This window comes from Arvicanthis niloticus, chromosome 19 (assembly GCF_011762505.2).
Source record: "Arvicanthis niloticus isolate mArvNil1 chromosome 19, mArvNil1.pat.X, whole genome shotgun sequence".
Lineage (NCBI taxonomy): Eukaryota > Metazoa > Chordata > Mammalia > Rodentia > Muridae > Arvicanthis > Arvicanthis niloticus.
Window position 1 is genome coordinate 27,822,451 of NC_047676.1, and position 20,109 is coordinate 27,842,559.

The 20,109-nt window shown below is 37.5% G+C and overlaps 1 protein-coding gene across 13 annotated transcripts in view; it reads left to right on the forward strand.

Annotated features, from left to right (window-relative positions):
- Nucleotides 1-874: 874 nt before the first annotated feature.
- The window catches only part of Spef2 (sperm flagellar 2), a 156,923-nt gene continuing 137,688 nt past the window's right edge, over nt 875-20,109 (forward strand). For 6 of the 13 annotated variants that reach the window (XM_076916088.1, XM_076916095.1, XM_076916096.1 and 3 more), the window contains exons 1-3: nt 875-1,032; nt 9,002-9,104; nt 19,301-19,553. In XM_076916088.1, coding sequence (XP_076772203.1) covers nt 975-1,032; nt 9,002-9,104; nt 19,301-19,553 — 414 coding nt within the window. In that variant the 5' untranslated portion in view covers nt 875-974. Of the gene's footprint in view, nt 1,033-8,268; nt 8,341-9,001; nt 9,105-19,300; nt 19,554-20,109 lie in introns of all 13 variants that reach the window. The other 7 variants (XM_076916087.1, XM_076916090.1, XM_076916086.1 and 4 more) reach the window with 5 other exon arrangements.

Consider the following 20,109-nt stretch of genomic DNA (forward strand, 5'->3'; position numbering starts at 1 on the left):
GGCAGAGGAGAGGAAACTAGAGGGAATGTGAAGAAATGAATGAAAAACGTGAGGAAAGCCAAGTGAGCTTTAAAAACGGGGCACGAGTCTCTATGTGACAATGAAGTTTCATGACTAAATTCAAACCAGCTACATGAAATAATTGCCTAAAACTTCTGAAATGCAAGCAACTCCGATCTACCTGAAATACGGACGCAATGCAAGCCCTCAGATTGCTTTACAAGAAAAAGTAACTTTGAAGGTGTGCTGAGCTTCTACCAGGAACCAGTCATCAGACTGTGAGTTTTCATTTAATTTAATTTTCTCAACTTGTCAAGCAAGCATTATATATATATATATATATATATATATATATATATATATATATATATATATGAAAGAACAGTGAGGTTCAAAAACAGTAAGTCATTATTTCCAGGCAAAGAACTTGTGAAATCAAAGCCAGACAGAATGGCTCACATAAACTTCATTGTGAAGCTTGGGCTTTATTGATAGTAAAACAATAAATTATAAAAAGCATTATGATGAATAGAGAATTGATGCTTTTATAGAATAAGTTGCATTCCAGTGCACATTACCACTTTTCAAAACCAGCTTATGATTTCAAATAACTCTATAGTCTACCCTTGGTTATTTACAGAAGAGAATAAAGGGTTTTTAATTCATCTGACAATAACGTTGATTTTTTTGTTTGTTTGTTTCTTAAGAAAGCTCTTATTATAGTTGCTACTCGGACTCTTGAAGCCTTCTACACTAGCATAGGATCAGGTCTTACAAGCCAGTAGGGGGCAGACAACAATTTCTAATAACTATGGCTACACAGTGGCGTCTCCTCCTCTCTGAGCCGGTGACCTAACTCCAGCCTGGATGAGCTTCCTTAGCAACTGGTTGCCTTGGGCGACGGGAAGACGCAGTCCAGCTGACTGAGTTCCTGGAAAGTTCCTAGCACCTGCAAGCAGTCAAAGCAGTGAGCTATGTCGGAGATCCTGTGCCAGTGGCTCAACCAGGAGTTGAGGGTGTCCCGGACCGTGAGTGAGTGAACACAGCCAAGGGCAGGTCGTTGAAGCGAGCACAGGGGGGCGTGCTGTTAGAAAGTAGCTCCAGAGTGGCTAGCGGCGCCCTGCAGTGCTGGCCAGCCCTGCTCAGTGCTACCTAACCTCGTTGGGGACTTCTTATTTCATCCTGCCTCTGGCATTAGCCTTCATCACGTGGTCTCGGCCCTCAAATTTTCTGATATTGTCTCTATTTCTAAGGGAACCTTAAGTTCTAGGTACTGGTCTGTTCCTACGTGGAGTAAAAATGTTTCCTGACTGTTGCTTTGCTTTCCTGACAACTGCATCAAAATGTGCAGAAACGAGTCCATGGAAGTGCTTTCAGTAATTACAGTTTTTTTTTTTCTGTGTTTCCTCCAGGTATAAATTAGATCCAATCACACTCTCCATATTTAACAACAAATGTAGACTCTGTTAACATTTGCCAGTTTTAGGAGTTTTAAGCTGACTTTACCAACTTTAGCCATTTGAAATACCTTTTATAAGCTAACTTTACTTGATTTTATCAGAGGCATAAAGCTGTCCATGAAGTTCCTATAAATGCTTATGGCCCAGGAAGTTACAAACAAGTCTGATTGGGTGACAACCAGACGCTTCCAATGTCAGCACTTCACTGTTCTCTTCTCGGTGGGGAAGGAATTATTGTTTCTTTATTGGGAGCTCATTTTCGATTGCTATGGATTTTCCTTCAGGCAAGACGTTTTCAGAACAAATCATTTCAACCTGACTTCCCAGAGGATTCTTGCCTCCCTGCCAGTTGCTACCAATGGGAGCAGCGATGCCAGTTCAGCCTTGGGTCATATATAGAAGTTGCTAGGTCGGTAGTGTTTGTGCAGGTGTGAGCTATCTAAGGATCTTCAATGTGGAGCATTCCAAGTCTCATTACTTGAGGCATAAACATTAGACTTATTATATTCCAAGGCTCCTCCACCCTGCTGTGAACAATGATAAATTCTTCTTCCCTGTCCTGTCTCCTTGGTCCTCTGAGAGTTTCTTTGCTCAAATAAGACGCTAAATTTAGGACAGTATTTATCACTTATCACTTCCTCTTTCTCTCTCACAGTACTGTCCTCCAAAATGCAGTATCACACCCGAAGTTGCACTAGTCTAAGACAACAGCCACACATTTCTTAGCTTACGTTGGTTCGTTTATTTGATAATAAGATCATTATTTCCTCAAGTCTGTAGGACCCTTGCATAGTAAGACACTTTTGGAAAAAGTAAATAAAATCAAATCATAAACATGGAAACTTTAGACGCTGTTATAATACTAATAAGTTTGAGAAATTTCATTTGGAAAGGAAGTATGACTTCACTCTGTGAAGATTAAAAGCTTGGAGGCATTTTAAATGAAAAAATTATAACACCACAAGCTATGAATGGAAAATTCCCAGATTGTCTTTTCCTGCAGCATAAATGTGGAACCAGTTGCAATATTAGCCAACATCTGCTAGATATTCAGTAAGCATTGTTTAACATTTTCCCAGTCCTCACTTTAGAATAGTGCCCAGCATAGCTACTGTCATATAACATATTCCATGACAATGTATGGGAGAATGAAAGATAATCATGACTTTTTATAGAACTGGATCCTAAGAAGGCAGTTTAACCTTGTAAAACCCACAGCTTTGTCAGTGAAGAAGCTCAGTTTTATTAATGTAAGGTAGCTTTTAAGAATTCTATGATACCAATCTTTGTGGATTTTATAATATGTATGACAATTTCTTACAGATAAAAGGGTATCAGACTATGTATTTTTGGAAAAATTAACAAAATACATAACCTTGTTTGCCTGGCACACTCAGTGAAAAACAAATTCATAGATCTAATTGCTGTCACCAATTAGACATGATCTGGTATTAGAATAATATTCAAATCAATCTAATGCTTGATTTTTATTACATTTCTGATGGACACACTTCATCCACATATGGATGAAAATTAGATTAGATTATATTTGCTTCCCACTCCATGATACTTAAGAAAGACACACTGTTTGAAAGCAGTCACACTGTTTGAAAGCAGTCTCTAGAATCCTTCTACAACTAAATGCTTCTGAAATTTCCCTCATTGTAAATTCTTCTGTTGTTAGAGTACATTGTTGCATTGGCAATCAATACATCTGAAAAATATCGTTTACATATTTTTTAAATTAAGTGGTTCAATTTTGTGTTTTAAGAAATAAGGTCCTTGTTCATTATCTTTTATAGTTGGGTTTTCACAAATGGCTAGTTTATTCTCTCTATGTTCAATTTTAGTAGTTCTTGAGAATTGCTTTAATCTTTGTGGGCATCCTTTATTGGTTGTTTTGTTGGCTTCTTGAGACACAATCTTCTGTCCCTGTCATCAGTAGCCTAAAACACAAGGCAATGCATCTGACTCAGTCTCTAAGTGCCAGGGCTGCTCCACTATGCCCAGATGATTATATTTTATTCAGATACTTTTGTAAGTTTATTTGTGTTCAATCTCAAGTTTTACTTTTTTAAATGGAGCTATATAAATAGTCCAACTGAATACATATTTTATGATGTATTAGGATTTTACTGAACGTGTTTTAACAGTTCTCCCAAAAAAATTATGTTGAAATATAATTGCCTTCCTTATGGTCCTCAGAACTATTTAGGTCTTGTGGGATCTGCCTTCATGGAGTTAGTCCATTATTGCAGGGTCAACTATTGTTGGACTGGGATCCTGATGAATGGATAGTTTCTGGCCTGTGTCCATCTTAAGCATGTACCTGCACTTGCATCCTGTACCCTGTTGTGATGAAGCCAGAAGGCCTTTGCCAAGTTCTCGCACCTCGGCACTGAATGTTTTACTTTTAAAAATGAGAAGAAAAACTTTAAATAATTAGCTGTTTTGTTTTGCTACAGTAACATAAACTGGACAAAGAAGATATTATCTAATTCTAGTGTATGAATACATACACCAAGTCATCTCTTATTGGACCTTGCTTTGCAGTTCTGCAGCTGGGACATTAAACTGGCTGTCTCTAGGTCCCATCCTCTCTTACAACGTGTCATGAAATCACACATTTCCTGGTATTTCAGCTTCAGGATCATTAAAAACCATATTGTTTCTGGTAGAAAACAATGTATCTGTATCTGTATTTTTCTCTATTAAAATACAGGTTTCTTCCACTAGAAATTCATCAGTAAGTGTAAAGCCAGCAAACATCCAGTGAACCAGATCTAATATTTTTTTCTTTTTGTTTTGTTTTATATTGTTTTTTATGTATATGAATACCCTGTAGCCATCTTCAGACACATCAGAAGAGGACATCAGATCTCATTCCAGATGGTTGCAATCGGGACCTTCTAAAAAGCTCTTAACTGCTGAGCATATCTCCAGACCCATAGCTAAGGTTTTAAGACCAGAGTTTCATGAAGTAATGACACCAAATAGTTTCTGAAGTGAACTTTAATGAACTAGAGATTAAGATTTCACCTCAGATTTAAAAAAGAAGAAGAAGAAGAAGAAGAAGAAGAAGAAGAAGAAGAAGAAGAAGAAGAAGAAGAAGAAGAAGAAGAAGAAGAAGAAGAAGAAAGCAGCCAGAGAACACAGCTATAGCTGAATGAAGCTTTTTTGTTTTGTTTTTGTGTTGTGTTGCTTTTTGTTTGTTTGTTTTGTTGAGTAGTTTCAAAGTGAGAAAGTGTCCAACCTCTTACTGTTAGGAAGGGCTCAGGCTCCTGGTGGGTGTTTTTGAGGAGGGTTCTTGAAAACAGTGTTTTACCTTGAGTCCGATCCTCTCAAAAAATAGGAAATTCTCTGATTCTATTTCTTAATGTCCTACCTAGCAACAGGAGAGGCAAGCAGAGCTATGATCAGTAAGGAAGGAAGGAGCCTTCACTAATACTAGCCATGTTAGGGGATGTCTGGTCCCACTGGTGTTTTGGACAGTCTCTTGCTTTTGTCTGAGCTAAACTCAGATATAAGATCAGGTTTGGGTTTTGTTTGTTTGTTTTTAAGGCTTGTTTAAGTTCAGGTTTGTTGTTTGATCCACAAACCATCTTTATCTACATTTAGTATTCTGTAAAATTGGCTATGCTCAAGAAAGAAGGCCAAGGTCTTCTGTGAGTGCTGGGTGGCTCTACAGAATGGCACGGCCTCTTAGAGACAGGCTATGTCCCAGCTGCCACAAGGGGCCCTTTATCTATTCCAAAGGAAAGGGAATTTGTTAGAGTATCCAACAATGCACTTGATATGTAGACAAGATCTTTGATCCTATTGCAAGGATCTAAAGACCACGGTGTACAAAGTGGCATGGGTTCCAGTCTTATCTGCAAAAAGCTAGGATTCTCTAAAATTTCTCCTTTATGTATTGTGCCGCAATAGCTGATGGAACGTATTACAGAGCTGCTTAATGTTTATTTATTCCATTAAATGCAAACCATTCAATATCTTTCTGTAGAAATCAACTGACTCTAGAGCCTTGATCAGAAAGGTCAAAGTATTATATCCTACCTGTCCCTAACAGTGAGCTCACATCTGGGTTCCAGGGCAGTGTCCACTGTTTACTTTCTGAGCATTGAAATCCTCTTTGAGGAAGTGTGCATATAACGTCATCATTGAATGTCTACTACAGAGTGAGTAGACTGTATAACTAACATGACCCATCTTCTTTAAAAAGAGTAAGCCTGACAATAAAACCATCAGTGGGTCATGACTGTGGGTCAGTCATGACTCCATGAGCTTCACATGCAATACCTCATTTAATCCTCAAATAATTACTTATGGACTAGGGTTCAATTTTCCTCTTTTGCACATAAAAACGATTGCTGCTTAATCAGGTAGGATTCAGTGGTGTATACAAAGACCAGGAATAAAACAAAGCCTCTTCTTCCGAATCCTTCACTACCGCTTGGGACTGTAGATAACTAAGTGTTTTCTTCAACTAGCTCTGGGCCAAGTGGATAGAAAAGCACACGGCCATTTTTCATGCTGCTAGAGGCCTGCAGACAACTATGTTACAGAGGACCACATTAAAGATTTTGCCAAATGCCAGTTTCAGTGATGAGGACCAGGCTTGTGGCTTGAAGGGTTGGAGGTGGGGTTCGAGCTCCTGCTAAACAACCTCCATCCCAGTTGAAAAATAATCTGTGTTAAAGATGAAGAGCATCCCTGCCACGGTTCTTACAGTATTTACTGTTCATTGTCCTGGAGGAAACTTGTCACTTCTTCACATAGGAAATGCCAGCTGGTGGCACATTGATTTATGGAGACAGTTTCTATGGAATTAGTCACACTACTTAGTGACATTGAATGGGAAGAAAACCACAAGGAAACAGGGGGGGAGAAATGCTTTTCCTGTCTCCATGATTCTGTGTCTCCCTGAATTAACCTCTCCTTTTGTCCCCTCCTTTCGTTTTGACTTGTTGCATCTTGTTAATATGTGGACAATGTATTTATTTGTAATCTTCATATCTCTAACGTCTCTGCTTTTCTCTCCTCTTCCTTTCTCTGCCTCATTTCTTGCATGCATTCTTTCCTGCTTGTTCCATTTTCTACAGTCTTCTTCGATGCTCTTCCCATTGGCTGGAATTTTACTCAGTGTAATCCTTCTTGCCTTTCTAGTTCACAATAAGTTTGTAGCCTTTTATGCATGAAAATCTGCTGAACAATATGTTGTATTATTTTTATTATAAACAATCCTGACAGTCAAACAAATAACTGATTACTCTTCCTTTGACTTTTACTCTATCAGAGATGCATAATTAATATTTTGTGCCATTTCAAAGGAAACGAATTATGAGTTTATTTTTTAAGTAAATCCTTTTTGTAGCAAATCCTTTGCTACTAACCATTTATCTGCTATGTCAAGGAGGTTGAAACAATATTAATCTGTATCCTAGTGATTTATGGGATGAACCCCAGGCTTTGGATCAACACAAATGAATATAATAGGAGCTACAGAGGGGAGCATCAAGGAAGGAGGTGGAGCAACAGCTTCTGAAAAGAAAGCAGTGTGCTTAAAAATTGAACTCAACTCCCAAACACCTAGGACCTGGAAGAAGGACATATCTACAGTCTGACAGGGGCTCTAGATCAAATGGCTGGTTAGGACAGTAAGAGATTAGGGATGGCTTAGAGAGGAGAGTAGGGAGGAAACTGAAACAAAGATGTAATCGACAGTAGATACAGAATGACCCACTGAGGATAGAGATGGCAGCCAGACCCAAAAATAGTTCTGATGTGCATCAGGAGACCTCCAGGGGCATAGAAAGTAACAGCAGTTAGAAGAAGACAATGGCGCAGTTCTGTCCTTTGGTGAACGAAGCCTTTGGGATTCTACTAGCTTTAATTCTCAAAGAATCCTATCAGATGGCACCCATTTAATGAAAGATCATGTCAATGATCATGGAGTTCTTGGCTGTTCAAGTGGTGCCATGTTAAAGTAAGGACACTGGGTACCTTGACTGTGAAATAGAAGCATACTTCATGGAGGTAATACGTACTGTGAACTGTGAATTAGTCCCTGAGAGGTGTCCATTCCTTAAGGATGATATCATAGGGACAGGTATGACTGATTAGAATAGTCCATCAAGTTTGAACAAGCATGTTCTGTATGAATAGCTGTAAAAGAAGGATCAAGCTGGTCTCTCCAGGTCAAGCTTACTCTAGGCCACTAATGAGTGCAAAACTTGTCACTTTTGATGAAATGGCCTTAAATAACAAGTGCTATCTCATTGAATCACCCTAAAAATCTGGAATATTAAGTACTATGAGAAAGAACTACCAATCTTTATTTAATATTGTGTGCTGGAGTCAGAAGTGGTAACACAGTGGTGTAGAGTCCCCTGAGTGAGGCCTGTGAGCTTCATTCCCTTATTACCATCCTCTTTGCACCCACACTTGAGGACATTTTAAAGGAAAGAGTAAGAGAGAACAAGTGACATCTGTTTCTCTGGGTCCAGCTTATCTCAGTGTAGTAGTTCCCAGTTTCATCCACTTGCCTGCAAATCCCGTGGTCTCAGTTCTCTCTACCACTGAATAGAATATCGTCTATGTGCACCAGGTTCTCATCATCCATTCATCAGCTGCAGGTCTCCATTTCCTCACCCATTGTGAATAGCATCAGAGTGAACTCAGCTGATGAGCCAGGATCTTTGAAATAGTGTGTGGAGTCCTTCAGGAGCACGCCAAGGAGTGGTTTATCTGGGTCAAATGGTAGACATATGCTTAGATTTTTGAGGATTGTCTATTCCATTTTATATAGCAGCTGACCCAATTTGCAGTCTCTGCAACAGTGGGGGCTCACCTTTCCTGATGTATGCACCCCAGGAGCAAGGTAATTGTGAGCTGTTTTGTTATTTTAACCATTCTGACAATGGAATGGTCATTTGCATTTGCATTATACTAACTGTTACAAATGTTTAACACATTTAAGGTTATTTCTTAGCTATTTTTTATTTCCTTTGAGAAATCTCTGTTCTGGGACATTACCATCATTCCATTGCATATAAAGAGGGCAGTGGTGAAATAAGACCCCATTGTGTTCAAGAAAGATGGTTTTTAAGTGTACAGATGATTTTAGTAAAATAACTACTTTAGAGGTCAAAATTAAATCTGTATTTAAAAAAAATCAGACTGCATGTCTATTGGACAGTGTGCATCCCTGTAGGTTGGAGACATAGCTAAAGTATTTGGAAATTTTATGAAATTTCTTGCTGGTTGTTTTTACAATAATGGTTATTTATTAACTGTATTGTGTTTTGTTTAATGTTAATTGGAAATGACTTTCTACATCTTTTAAAATTTTGTTTATCAACTACTGGTTTACCTCTGGGAACATTAATGTCTATTTTTAAATCTTTTACTTTGGCTATTAAAAGATGTTTCTATAAATACAGTCAAGACATGGTATGGTCATGTTTGCTCTGGTTTGATTGTATACAACACACAATAATAACATTGTATTTACTTTTTTATTTCAATGTTTTAAAATTCAGGTCCCAAGTCATTTGCAAAGGCATTTTCTAATGGCTATCTAATTGGAGAAGTTCTGTTCAAGTTTGAACTTCAGAGTGATTTTGCAGAATTTTCAGAGAGCAGGTTAGTAACCTTACACAATCCTTCAAAAAATAGAGTCAATACTTTTGGCATTTAGACTTTTGTAGTCTCAGGAATTCAAAGGAGAAGAATGAGTGTGTTTCCAATGAGACTGCTTCTGAGCAAAGTCACATTTTAATTCCATCCATCCCTCTCCTCTGAAGTCTTTGGCTAGATTTCTCCTTCTTTGTTAATTCAGTCTTTTCTTCTTCTCCTTCTCCTTCTTCTCCTTCTCCTTCTCCTTCTCCTTCTCCTTCTCCTTCTACGCCTGCTCCTCCTCCTCCTCCTCCTCCTCCTCCGCCTCCTCCTCCTCCACCTCCGCCTCCTTCTCCTCCTCGTCCTCCTCCTTCTCCTTTTTCTTCTTCTTCTTCTCCACTTCCTTCTCTCCTCCTCCTCCTTCTCCTTTTTCTTCTTCTTCTTCTTCTCCTCTTCCTCCTCTCCTCCTCCTCCTCCTACTCCTCCTCCTCTTGTTCCTCTTCCTCCTCCTGTTCTTCTTATTCCTCCTCCTTCTTCCTTTTTCTTCTTTTTCCTCTTTCTTTTTTCTTCTTCCTCTTCTTCCTTGTAATTTTTATTGATCGCTATTTTGCATGTATTAATATTTAACTTAATGTCTGTACATGCATGCAATGCTCACAGAGGCAGAAGAAGGTGTCAAACCACCTGAGACTAGAGTTACAGATGGCTGTAACCTGCTCTGTGTGCTGGGAATCCAACCCAGGTCCTCTGTAAGAGTATCACACACTCTTAACATTTCAGCCAACTCTCCAGCCCTGATTCTTCCTTCAGGAAAGAGAAGAAACATAATGTAATATAGTTTTCTTCATGAAAATTATGATGATGATGTGTTTTAAAAATATACAGTAGGAGTTAACTATTATTAAAGATACACAATTTTGTTCTAGCAATAAAATTTAAGTATGAGTTCAGGGTGTAATTCACCATTTGCAAGTTTTTGGCCCAATTTGCTTGGATTTAATATACTTTCATATTTGTAATACTGAGGCCATGGTGCCTGAAAGCTTCCTGTCTCCCAATTTACTTGTTATACGTGATGCTTACCATGTATTGAATAAATATATTCAAGACTTGTGTGTTTGCCAGGTCAGAAAAAAAGGGCACATTTGTTTGGTTTTTCCCACTTAGAGTAAACTTTTGAGTCTTGTTCATAAACTTTCTCTTCATTATTCTTTACTTGTTGGAAAATTTCAAATTTATGGGTATGACATGCCACAATTTGTTTATCAGTAGATGATTATTTGACTTTTCCACTGGGGCTATCATTTATTATGGATGTTGTATTGTGTGTGCGCTTATGTTCTTTTGCCTCTTGAATATTTATTTCTCTTGACTATATGCTTAGAAGTGGCATACATAGATGGATGAATAGATAGATAAATAGATAGATATGATATAATATATAGCATAAATTAATATATATAAAAGCACATATAAGCTGTTTTCTGAAGCAATCACACTTTTCCAATCTACAGTAGCAGTATATGAGGGTTTCAGGTTGACTATGTTCTCGTCAACATTTGTGATTATTGTTTTCATATTATTTTATTGAAAACAGATTTCTTTTCATACAAACTGTTCTAATTATGGTTTCCCTCTCCTTTCTCCTTCCAATTCTTCTGTACCTCTCTTCCAATTATAGGAACCTTAACAGGTTGAACTTGTATTGCATTTTCAATTTAAACTGTATTTCTCTGATCTCTAATGATGTTAAATATTTCTACATCTGTTTATTATTCATTCATTCATCTTCATTGATGTAATTACTTTGATACTGTATGTTTTAAAATCAGCTTGTATATTTATTGTTCTACATTATTTTCAAATTCTAAGGTAAGTTTCTTGTCAGATAAGTGATATGCAAATACTTTTCCTATTGTATAACTTTGTTATGATGTCTATTCTTGAGGCACATTTTTTTCATTTTGTTTCTTTCCAGCTTAATTATTTTTTGATTACTTGTGGGTTTGGAATTTTGAAATTGTGTTCATTTCTTTTCTTATTGTTTTATGCCTGAATAATTTCAGCTGTTATACCTTTGAGGATTTGTTTTTTTATTCTTTCTTCTGTCCACTTAAAACTGTAGTTGATGTTTTATAGTGAGCATTTCATTTCAGCATAACTCTGAGTCTTGTTCTCCATTAACCGCACTGGCTGGGCCAACTTCAAATACTAATTCTAAACTCTGATATTCTATTTGGTTCCTGTTTTTATACTTTTTATTTCTTTATTGTTGAGGCTTTTGCCTCATTCTAATTAAAAATTGTTTCTTTTAGGTTTTGAAAATACTTTAATATCCATTCTAAAGTCTTTTACAGGCTTCACCAGAGAGCTTCTACTGGGTCTTTTTCTTGTGTATGGATAATACCTTCTTGTTTGTCTTCATGTGTGAGAATTATTAATCATTGGACATGGAAAATAATATAATGTGCTATTTCGTTACTTACCTATTACTGTGAAATAGCATCATGGTTGAGACAACTATTAAAAGAGTTTATTTTAGGATTATAATTCCTGACTGATGAGTCCATCATTACCATAGCAGGCAGGCAGGCATGGTGCTAGAGCAGCCATGAGAACTCACATCTTGATCCACAAGCAAGGAGCAGGGAGGCCAAACTCAAAATAGTGTAAGCCTTTCGAAACCTCAAAGCTGGATCCCAGTGGACACATAGCTAAATCCTCTGCAAAGAGCCATCACCTGGGGACCAGGTATTCAAACACCCAACACTAATGAGGAAGATCTCCTTCACAGCACCACATCTGCTCGCTCCGGTTTCTGCATTTTTGGCTCTTGTTGACAGCTGCTGTGGATGCAATTTCAGCTGCTCTTTCTTTCCTTCATGACTCACTGGGATGAAGTCTGTAAAGTCTCTATTTCTTGCCAGGTTTAGTACCTATAACCTCTACTTGATATCTTAGTGTCCAGCTAGTGCACATCTTTGACAAGTTGTCCTTTGCTGAGTGATTCTGTGAGAGCATTGAACCACAATATGCTTTGGAAATTTCTAATTCTCCCTTACTTGCCGCTTCCTGTAGTCGTAATACCTTAACCTGGCTAGAGACATGACTTGTTTTGAATCCTCAAATCTTTTCAGGAGCCCATACGCTTGCACACATCTCTGTTGACTTATAGATTGATGCTGCCCAGAAACCACGAGAGCTCCAGACTCCTCAACACACCTCACATTCTTAGATCTCTCTAGTTTTGAGAATGCTCTTGTTTGGAGCAGCTGATAGGACCCAGACAGGCAGCTGGGGTCTTGAACTTTAGCCACTGGTTCCTTTGTACTAATATCCTTGAAACTTGGCTTTATCCGATGAACAATCTTTAGGGCAGATCAAATAATGACAAAGTTACAAAGATAAAAAAAAAAAGAAAAAGAAAAAGAAAAAAAAAAGAAAAGAAAGATTTTGTTTTCACAGCATTGCCAGGCAGGTCAAATGGTGGTAGGCCTGGAACATAGGATCTTTTCTGAGGGGCTTTAGATGATGGCCTTCCCTCTTGGTTACTGTACTTCATAGCTACTGCGGCTGTATTTGGAGACTGCCTTTGAAGTAGAAAAAAAAGGCATGTAAATAAAATGATGGAAAAAGGCAGAAAAAAAGTCTATTCTTATAGAGACGAGCAGTAAGTTTTTTTTATTAAAAAAAAAAAAAACTTCATATATTTTGATTATACTCTTTCCCCACCCAACTTCTCCCAGATCCTGACACACCAACCCAATTTTGTGTTCTTTCTCCCTCTTAAAAGTAAGAATAAGCTGGGCAGTGGTGGCACACACCTTTAATCCCAGCACTTGGGAGGCAGAGGCAGGCGGATTTCTGAGTTCGAGGCCAGCCTGGTCTACAGAGTGAGTTCCAGCATAGCCAGAGATACACAGAGACACCCTGTCTCGAAAAGCCAAAAAAAAAGTAAGAACAAAAAAAAAAAAAAAAAAGCACATACTAAAGAACATGGTGTCCACTTTGTGTTAGCCAGTTACTGCAGAGCATGAGGTCTGCCCTGGAGTGTGCTTGATCTAACCAGTGTCACTCCATTGAAGCAGACTGAGTTTACTCTCTCAGTACCCATCAGTAGGTTCTTGTTAAAGTTGGACTTTTTGCCCACTCCCCTACCCCCTGTGCTAGGATTTTCTCTTGCTTTATTCAGCGCCGGTCTTGTTTTGGCCGTCTATGACTTTGTGAGTAAACTGCATCAGTGTCTTAGCTTCCTTGACACAATCTTTGGCTCTCCCACTCTTTATGCATCCTCTTCAGCATGGATCCCTGAGTACTGAAGGGCAGTGTGTGATACAGTCAGTGTGAAGCTGAGTGCCTCACTCTCTCACTCTCTTCACTCTGTCCGTTTGTATGAGTTACTCTGTACAGCATAAAAAAATTCTCTGATGACGATTAAGTAATACGCTGGTTGATGGGTATAGAATATGATACTAGGAGTCATTTTATTGCTCTGCTCATTTAACAGAATAATAGTAGTAAGTTTTCCCTGAGGCTCGTGACCTAACTAGTCTCAAGTGCTTTTCCTCATTAATGGTGTCAGGTATGGACACTATCTTACCAAATACACCAAAAAAAAAAAAAATATATTGGGCGCCTATAATATTTGTGTCACTATTTTATCAGTAGGTATATCTGTGGACACATTCTTTTTTCGGCACATTCATAAATAACTGTTATTTGAATTATTGCAAGTCCTTAATTGATTTCTGATTTTTACTATTCTGAAAAAGTGATTGTGTGTGTGTGTGTGTGTTTGTGTGTGTGTGTGTGTGTGTGTGTGTGTTAGGCCTAAGGACAATCTTGGTTCTCCTTGTATTCCTCAGGAACAGCCCACACTGGTTTGTTTTGTTTTGTTTTGTTTGTTTATTTGTTTGTTTGAGATGGAGTCTCATTTGGTTGGGACTCAGCAAGTAAGATGCAGTGCTAGGCTATTAAGCACCAGGATTCCTCCTGTCTCTATTCTCCCAGCCCTAGCATTACATGTGTGGGGCACTCTCAGCATTTTTACTTGAATTCTGAGATTAGAACTCACATTCTCAGGCTTACACAGAAACCACTTCTCCATCTATCTCTCCCTCCATTCTCAGCACAAATCGCTTTTAACCTGACACTTCCCACGAGAACATTCCTGTGACAGAATTGCCCTGGGCTAAATAATGTGTGATATGTCTTCTTCATAAGTGATTCATTTCTTCATGACTATAAACTATACCGGTTGCACAAAGAATAGTCTATGACAAAATAGAAGCTATGGATTGTAAATTTATTTTCATACTATTAAGTCTTTCATAGTTTTCCTCCTAAGCTTGTTTCTGAAGCTTCTAGGGCACAGGGATATTTTAATCCATACAAAACCAGCTGTGTTACAAACAAATACCTTCCATTCCTGAGGAATAGAAGAACTGAAATATTCTCTCTCTCTCTCTCTCTCTCTCTCTCTCTCTCTCTCTCTCTCTCTCTCTCTCACACACACACACACACTCCCTTATGGTATGTTATATACAGCCTTTTCACAGATTTTCTCAGCTATTTTCCCTGCCTGATCTGCTAATCCTGTGTCCCTTTTGTTCTTTTTTTTACAACCTGTACAACCACTAATAGATTCTAGCCTCCCAGAATCCTGTAAGATTTCCAGGGTAGGTACGCTCTTGTTTGTTTGTTTGTTTTTTCCTTCACTTCCATGCTCTCAGATACTCTCAAACACATAGACTACTCTGTGGTTACTTGCATATAACCAGATTTCCAATACTTCTGTTTATCATTTTGTGCACATTAGAAACTTATACTTCACAATTTCATATTTCTGCAGTTTTCCTTGCTGCCAGTTTGTTTGTGTTTCCAACATTGCAAATTCTAACTCCTTTAAGTTAGGGATGCCCTGTTATTTATGATTATTGTTGTCATTGTTGTTCTTTTTATTTTGCCTCTTTAGGGTCTAATAGATCCAACTGCAGGTTTAGTGAAATTTCAGTATTTGGTTATTTTACTGGGTAGAGTAATGTCTGTGAAAGTTTCTAGGTAAATTCTAAGAAGGTACACATTTTAAACATCTTTTCCACTAATAGAACTGTCTTAATTACTCTTCTATTGCTATAAAGAGACACCATGACCTTAGAAATTTACTGGGCTCACAGTTCTTGAGGGTTAGAGTGTATGATCATTATAGCATGGCAGAGAAGATGACAGCAGACAGGCAGGCATGGCACTGGAGCAGTAATTAAGATTTTACATTTTGATCCACAAGCATGAGGCACAGAGTTGGGAGGAGAAGGGGGAGGGAGGGAAGGAGGGAGAGAGAGAGAGAGAGAGAGAGAGAGAGAGAGAGAGAGAGAGAGAGCGCAGTAAGTAGAAATGTTGTGTGGGATTTTGAAACCTCAAAGCCCAGTATCAGTGACATGCCTCCTCCAACAAAGCCAAACCTCAAAAATCCATTCCAAACAGTTCTAACAACCGGGGACCAAGCATTCAAATATGTGTGCATATTGAAGCCATCTTCATTCAAACCAAGACATGAATCTTTGCATATTATTACTCTTTTGCTATCTCTTTGAAAAACTCTTAGGATCCATCTAAATGTCCACCCTTCTTAAAACCTCTTGATTTTTTTCAGTAGACTTACTTAGCTCTTGTCGTCTCTGTTTAAATGGTACCTTGGTGATATTTATCCTTATCATATTGTTAGGATTATTTGTTTATGTCAGTTTTTATTAGAATAATGACAAAACCCAGGTGTCCAAATTATTGGAAAATAGTTTGACAAAAGGTAGCTTCTTGTTAATTTTTTGTCAACTTGACACAAACTAGAGTCACCTGGGAAGCAAGAATTTCACTTGAAGGATTACTTCCATCAGATTGCCCTGTGAACACGTGAGGGAGCAATTGTTGTTATCATCATCATTATTATTATTAATGATGATGATTTATTGTAGGAAGACCAAGCCCACTATAGCTGGTTCCACCTTTGGACACGTGGGTAATATAAGGAGGCAAGTTGAGCATTTCATAAAGAACAAGCCAGTAATAAGCAGTACTCCTCAGTTTTTACCTTCCTGTTCCTATCTTGACTTCTTCCGTGATGTCCTATGATTGAAAAGTATAAGAAAGATAAACACTTTCCTCGGCAGGTTGCTTTGGTCATAATTTTTATCATAGCAACCAAAGTAAGCTAGGACACTCTTCAAATAAATTGCAAATATCCTTAAAGTTGTGCTCCAAACACTGTTCCCTCACCCATGGTAAATTCACAATATCATTTCTATAATCAAGAAATCAATGTCAAAATCTATACCTGAGTAGCCACAGAAATTTTAAAGAACTATTCCAATCTCATTTTTAGTGCAAGCTCAATATTTCAGGTCCATAGCGATCCTTCCACATGAATGTTCTTCATCCATGGATTTAAGCATGGGCTGAAAATATTCAAGAAAATTACACTGTAATCTAGAGAAAACTTAAACTATAAAACAGTATTCACTTAAATTATGTGAAAGTAGTATTGCCATTTTAGTAGATTTTGACATGTGCAGGGTTCTTGGAAACAATGCTCAGTGGATAGTGAGGTGTGTCAGGTCTAAACCAGCAAACCATGGGAAGCGGGGCAGGAAGCAGCACTTGTCTCTGGAAACCACGTTATTCCAGGTTCCTGCCCAGCTGGAGTTCCTGCCCTGACTTCTTTCAATGATGGACGCTTATTTGGGAGTTTAAAATGAAAATAAACCCTTCCCTCCCCAAGTTGCTTTTGGTCATGGTGTTTTATCAGATAAGGTGTATGAGCATCACCTCATACTTTTCATATCTTCATTCTCATCTGAAGGGAAAGTTGTACTTTATGCACTGCTAATGACCTAAAGTTACATTACTTAGAATTGACTTAATTATGAGAATAACTTGTTTAACTCTGAGAGTATTATTCACCTTAAAACAGTGTTAGTTTTACCAAAGCAGATTAGTTAAAGGAAAAATAGTGAATAAAAAAATATCTTCCAGAGGGTAGCATTTCCTTTGCTGAGAGAAGGTATGCCCTCTGAGCCAGTGGCAAGCAGGAGAAGAGACCTAAGTCCCTTAGCACATACAGACAGTAAGCAGAGGGCAAGGAAACATTTCCCAGTGCAGGATCCTTATTCCCTCAGAGGTCATTGTTGACATCATATGTTCTGTCTCCAGAGCAATGATGTCCCAGCTGATTTTCTGTTTCCAAACACAAGAGCTTATTAGCCTACTGTGATGTCTGCGCACATGCCTTAACAATCCCAGATTTCCCAAGATTCTTCAACTTGTGTTCTTCAAAGTTTGGCTGTTTGCGAATTTATAATATCCATTGTATCTTCCAAGGAGAACTCTTTGTTTTTCCGTTGATAGTTGGTCTAGTTCATTAACGCCATCTTAAAACTAAAGTGGAAGCCAGACTATAATATTATAACAGTCCAACATTCTATTCAGGAAGCCATGTAATACACGCGAGAAGAGGGAGGCAGCTCTTTTGACTGTAAGGCTAAGAGTTAAGCTTTGAAAAAAAGTCAGATCAGTTCATGATTGCCTTTGTAGTCTCCCTTCTAAATTATGTCTGTAAACACTGTAGTTCAACATATGACCAAACTAAGCTTGGATAGATAACTCTCAGTCACCATCTTTCAAAATATGCATGTTGGGTGATGTACACGAGGCTCTATGCACACTTTTATTTCACAGTCACTCAAATACATGACAACTCTCAATTCTGAGGAATAACTTTAGGTATGCACTTTGATCACATTCAAGTATACTCAGAATGGCTTTTGTATCAAAGAGTGGATTTAGATGTTGGAAGATAAGAATCCAGGCCAAGGCTGGAGAGATGGCTCGGTGGTTAAGAACTCTTTCAGAGATGCTGAGTTCAATTCCCAGCTACCACAGGGTAGCTCACAACCACCTGTAATGGGATCTAATGCCCTCTTCTAGTCTGTCTGAAGAGAGTGAGAGTGTACTCACATATATAAAATAAATAAATAAATAAATAAATAAATAAATAAATAAATCTTTTTAAAAAAATGTTTAAAGAATTCAGGCCAAAGCCTTGAACTTGTTTACTTGTCTGAGTTGATAATAGTCACAACAGTTTAAAATGAATTTAATGTCTCTTTTAATCACTAACAGTTATAGACCACTTGAGATTTCTAAAGCAACATCTAATTTTTATTGCCTTTTATTCAAATATATTTTTCATTAACTATGAACACCTAAAAGTAATAGCTACATAGTGTTCCCTTTTTAACACTTGAATAATTTTTATTTAGTTTTTTTTGTGCATGAGGTTTTACCTGAATGTGTGTATGTACACCACATGAATGCCTAGTGTCTATAAAGGCCAAATAATGGCATGCAGATCCCCTGAAACTGGATTTAGAGACAGCTGTGAGCTGACATGCATGCATGGAGAGTCAAACCCATGTTCTCTGGAAGGGCAGCAAGTGACCCTAAGCTATCTCTCTAGTCCCATACATCAATACATTTTTTAAATTAATTAAACTTAATAAATAGGTATACCCTTAGTAATAGGGATTTTTATTAGTATACTAGTTGACAGAGAAAGTTAATGAGTTCATTAGTTTCTTACAGTCTGAGGCTATGTTGAAATTAAATAATTGAAAATAATAAAATTTCAAATTGTAGATTTTTTGACATCAAAGAATTACCATAAACTACATATTGAAGGATAACAGAATGATTTCCATAGCTAACATCATTCAGTTAAATAATATTGAGAGTTTCTGAGAGGACCATTGTTAGAATTGTCAATTTAAAATTTAGGACTAACTTAAGATATTAGCAATAAAATGATAACTTAATACAATGGGCATTTGTATTGTAATCTTGCCTGTAGAGTAAAATGTAGTTTTCAAAACTATAGTCTTTTAATCTACTGAGCAGCATATATTTCTCTGTTTTAGTACTTATTTCTATACTAAATTTTATTGTCAGTTTACAAAATTAATAAATTTTAGTTTATTTCAAGAAAAATAGATAAACATGACCAATGGGAGAAATATCCCATGCAATTTTATTACTGAGTTGTTTAAGAAAAGGGAAGCATTTAGGGCAGTTGGGATAATTCACAGTATCATATCATAACATTACTTCTGACGTTGAGTACTTGCTTTTCGTTTGGTTTTAATGTATAACTATGAACGTATCATCACCTTTAGGGGGTCAACTGCCAAACTTAATAATTTCTCCCGATTGCAACCAACGCTTCACCTGCTGGGTGTGCAGTTTGATCAGAATGTGGCTCAAAGCATCATCACAGAAAAGCCCGGGGCAGCAACCAAACTTCTTTATCAGTTGTACATTGCTCTTCAGAAAAAGAAGAAAACAGGGCTGACTGGACTAGAGATACAAACCATGCAACCCCAAACAAACTTGAGGCTTCAGGCCCTCAAAAGCGAGGCTTTTCGAGAGGTAGGTACAGAAAGACCTAATAGGCATTCCCATGGGAAAAGCTGGGGTTGCAGCAGACTGGCTGTGAGATTGTAGTCTTGGGGAGGCTCCATTGAGGATATTTGTGTTACTTGTCATTCTGAGTGTCATTTTATGCTAATGTCTTTAATTTGCTCATCTACCCTTACCATCTTCCTGTTTACTCATCACACTACAGATAGTTTATCCAAGTCTGTCCCTCGTTCCCAGCATATATATATATATATATATATATATATATATATATATATACAGTATATATATACTGTATATATATATATATATATACAGTATATATACATATATATGTATGTATACATATATACATACATATATATGTATATATACTGTACATATATATACATATATACATATATATATATGTATATAAAATTTATCATGGCCTAGATATGTGTGTGTTTATATGGCCTAAGTTATCTGTAACTATAACCTGCCTAGTCTGCATAAATACCATTGATTTCTATGCCTGCTCTTTTCCTCTCCATGTATTCCTGCTACTGTCTTGCCTAAGATTTTC